Genomic DNA, 3,517 nt, shown 5'->3' with positions numbered 1-3,517 from the left:
ATGGTTAACTTCGTCTCATCCTCGGCTCGCCGGTAAATTATCCATGAAAACGACTCGGTCTGCACATTTGCCCGCTATAAACAAAGTATTTTTAGTCGGAGACAGGCGACAAATGGGAAGTGGTGGCACGTCGATGCGTCAGGATAATGTGCACATGGATATGCGGACAAGGTTCCTTCACTCCTTGCCCTGCCGTGATGTTGGATCTCGTCTATCTTCATCCATAAACAATTGAGAAATTCGGCCATGCATGTACTACGAAACTACTACGACTAAATACAGTTCCAGGTCACCCGGCAACAACCGCGACAATAAAGGTTTAGTCCCAAATAAATTAGATAATTAGATGTGAAACTCATAAAATCTTGCGACAAACTTATGGCTCTGACCTCTCTTTGGTAATACTTTAATTCTATAAATTTTTCTTTACGTAACTCCTTCCAAATCAAATTTAGTATATTGACCTCTCTTAACATTATCCGTACGTTTTAGCCATTCGCTGTGCACTGAAACTTCTGAAGGCTTACGCTGAAATATGTCCAAACTATCTCAGGCGATGCTGGACACACTTCTTTTCAATTGGTGCTATCATCATTCTGGACTCGATTCTTTCTCGTGTGACCACACATCTATCTCAACATGCGCATCTCTATCACACCTAATTGTTAAATATGCCGTCTTAGTCATCAATACTCAACGCCATACAACATTGCGGGTCGAACCGCCATCCTATAGAACTTGCTTTTTAGCTTTTGTGACACTCTCTTGTCACAAAGAACGCCAGAAGCTTGGCGCCATTTCATCCAGCTTTGATTCGATGGTTCATATCTTCATTAATACTCCCATCCTTCTGCAGCATTGACCCCAAATATCGAAAGGTGTCATTCTTAGGCACCACCTGCCCGTCAAGACTAACTTCCTCCTCATCCTCTTCGTGCCTAGTAGTATTGAAACCGCACCTCATGTACTCGGTTTTATTTCTACTAAGCCTAAAAAAATTTGATTTCAAGGTTTGTCTTCATAACTCTAATTTTCTATTGAACACTGTTCGACTATCGCCAACTAACACCACATCATCCGCAAAGAGCATACACCATGGGATATTTCCTTATATATGCGCATCCATCACCAGAGCAAAAAGATAAGGTCTCAGAGCCGACCTCTGATGTAGTCCTATCTTAATCAAGAAGTCATCAGTGTTGACACCACTTGTTCGAACACTTGTCACAACATTATTGTATATGTTCTTGATGAGGGTAATGTACTTTGCTGGAACTTTGAGTTTCTCCAAGGCCCACCACATGACATTCCGTGATATCTTATCATAGGCCTTCTCCAAGTCGATGAAAATCATATGCATGTCCTTCTTCTGCTCCATGTATCTTCATAAGTTGTCGTACCAAGAAAATGGCTTTCATGATCGACCTTCCAGACATGAAATCAAACTGATTTTTTGTCACGTTTGTCGTTCTTCTTAAACGGTGCTCAATGACTCTCTCTCATAACTTTATTGCATAGCTCATCAGCTTAATTCCACAATAATGACTTCCAGGTCACCATAAAAAAAACAGTTCGAAGCCCACTAGCCAAGTGCCCAAGTCCAGTCCATTCCGGCGTCTCGCCACGAAGCCTAGCCGCCACTACTTCCCCGCCTCCCTCGTGCCGCGCTGTCCCCCTGTGCATGATCCCGACACCCTAACAGCGAGCGAGGGCACGCAAACGGTGCTATAAACATCCTTCCTCGCCGTTGCGCTGCGGCCGTCTCACTCACGTCGCCGTCTCTGCCAGCCCTCGACATGGCGCGTTCCACTCGTCTCGTCGCTTCCACCGCCACGGCTCTCCTCCTCCTCCTCCTGTCGGCGTGCTCGTGCCGCGCGGCCGGCGACAGCCCGAGCGCCGTGGTGCTGGCGGTGAGGAAGGACGGCGCGACGGGGCAGTACCTGACGGGCTTCCGGCAGCGCACGCCCCAGGTGCCGGTGACGGCCGTGCTCGACCTCGGCGGCGGCACGCTCTGGGTGGACTGCGACGCCGGGTACGTGTCCTCGTCCTACGCGCGCGTGCCGTGCGCGTCCAAGCTGTGCCGCCTCGCCAAGACCGGCGCCTGCGCCACCAGCTGCGTCGGCAAGCCATCCCCGGGGTGCCTCAACGATACCTGCGGCGGGTTCCCGGAGAACACCGTCACGCGCGTCAGCACCGGCGGGAACCTCATCACGGACGTGCTGTCGGTGTCCACCACCTTCCGCCCGGGGCCGGGGCCGCTCGCCACCGCGCCGGCGTTTCTGTTCACGTGCGGAGCCACGTTCCTGACCGAGGGCCTGGCCGCCGGCGCCACCGGCATGGCGTCGCTCAGCCGCGCCCGCTTCGCGCTCCCGACGCAGCTCGCCGCCGCCTTCCGCTTCTCCCGCAAGTTCGCGCTCTGCCTCACTTCGACCTCCGCGGCCGGGGCCGTCGTCTTCGGCGACGCGCCCTACGCGTTCCAGCCCGGGGTGGACCTCTCCAAGTCGCTCCTCTACACCCCGCTGCTCGTCAACAACGTGAGCACCGCCGGCGTCTCCGGCGAGAAGGACAAGTCGAACGAGTACTTCATCGGCGTGACGGCCATCAAGGTGAACGGGCGCGCCGTGCCGCTGAACGCCTCGCTGCTGGTCATCGACAAGCAGGGCGGCGGCGGCACCAAGCTCAGCACGGTGGCGCCCTACACCGTGCTGGAGACCTCCATCCACAAGGCGGTCACGGACGCGTTCGCGGCGGAGACGGCCATGATCCCCCGGGTGCGGGCCGTGGCGCCGTTCAAGCTCTGCTACGACGGGAGCAAGGTGGGGAGCACGCGCGTGGGCCCGGCCGTGCCGACCGTCGAGCTGGTGCTGCAGAGCGAGGCCGCGTCGTGGGTGGTGTTCGGGGCCAACTCGATGGTGGCCGTCAAGGGCGGCGCGCTGTGCCTTGGCGTGGTGGACGGCGGCGCGGCCCCGCGGACGTCGGTGGTGGTCGGGGGCCACATGATGGAGGACAACCTGCTGGAGTTCGATCTGCAGCGGTCGCGGCTCGGGTTCAGCTCCTCCCTGCTCTTCCGCCAGACCACCTGCAACAACTTCCGCCTTGGGTAGAAAGAAACAAATGGCATCCGGATGGGATCGCAGAAGATGATCTGGGCGCTTGCGTCAAGCAGACTGCAATCGAAATTTGTTTGTGTGTTGTGTTTCCCCTTGGGTTCTGTTTTGGCTGTTTGAATAATCAACAGGAGATCGAACGATTTTCCTATCAGAGCAAGCGTTGTTTCTGCATTTACATATCGACCAACAAAGCCCAGTTTCAGTTATGCACTCGTAGTAGCGACGCATGGCTGCTCATAAGTTCAGAAGGTAACTGCCTCGATGCACTCAAGCATAACGACCATGGAAACAGCAGGCATTGTAGATAGACCAGAAGTTTAATGACCATGAAATGAGCAGTGCCCTTTGTCTTAAAAAAATGAAATGAGCAGTGTCAATGTGCCATCACATAAGATCAAACGGATCAA

The 3,517-nt window shown here is 54.2% G+C and overlaps 1 protein-coding gene across 1 annotated transcript; it reads left to right on the top strand.

Annotated features, from left to right (window-relative positions):
• The first annotated feature begins 1,661 nt into the window (after positions 1–1,661).
• On the top strand, positions 1,662–3,261 carry LOC123055111 (probable aspartic proteinase GIP2). The gene has a single exon (XM_044479046.1). The coding sequence runs from the start codon at positions 1,797–1,799 to the stop codon at positions 3,102–3,104; it is 1,308 nt and encodes a 435-aa protein (XP_044334981.1). The 5' UTR covers positions 1,662–1,796; the 3' UTR covers positions 3,105–3,261.
• Positions 3,262–3,517: the final 256 nt, after the last annotated feature.

This window comes from Triticum aestivum, chromosome 1A (assembly GCF_018294505.1).
Source record: "Triticum aestivum cultivar Chinese Spring chromosome 1A, IWGSC CS RefSeq v2.1, whole genome shotgun sequence".
Taxonomy (NCBI): Eukaryota; Viridiplantae; Streptophyta; class Magnoliopsida; order Poales; family Poaceae; genus Triticum; species Triticum aestivum.
Note: the sequence above shows the minus strand (reverse complement) of the source record. Positions and strands in the feature narration are given on the sequence as shown.

Bases quoted from the DNA above. Each gene is read 5' to 3' on its own strand.
- LOC123055111 (XM_044479046.1), top strand. From the start codon at position 1,797: ATGGCGCGTTCCACTCGTCTCGTCGCTTCCACCGCCACGGCTCTCCTC.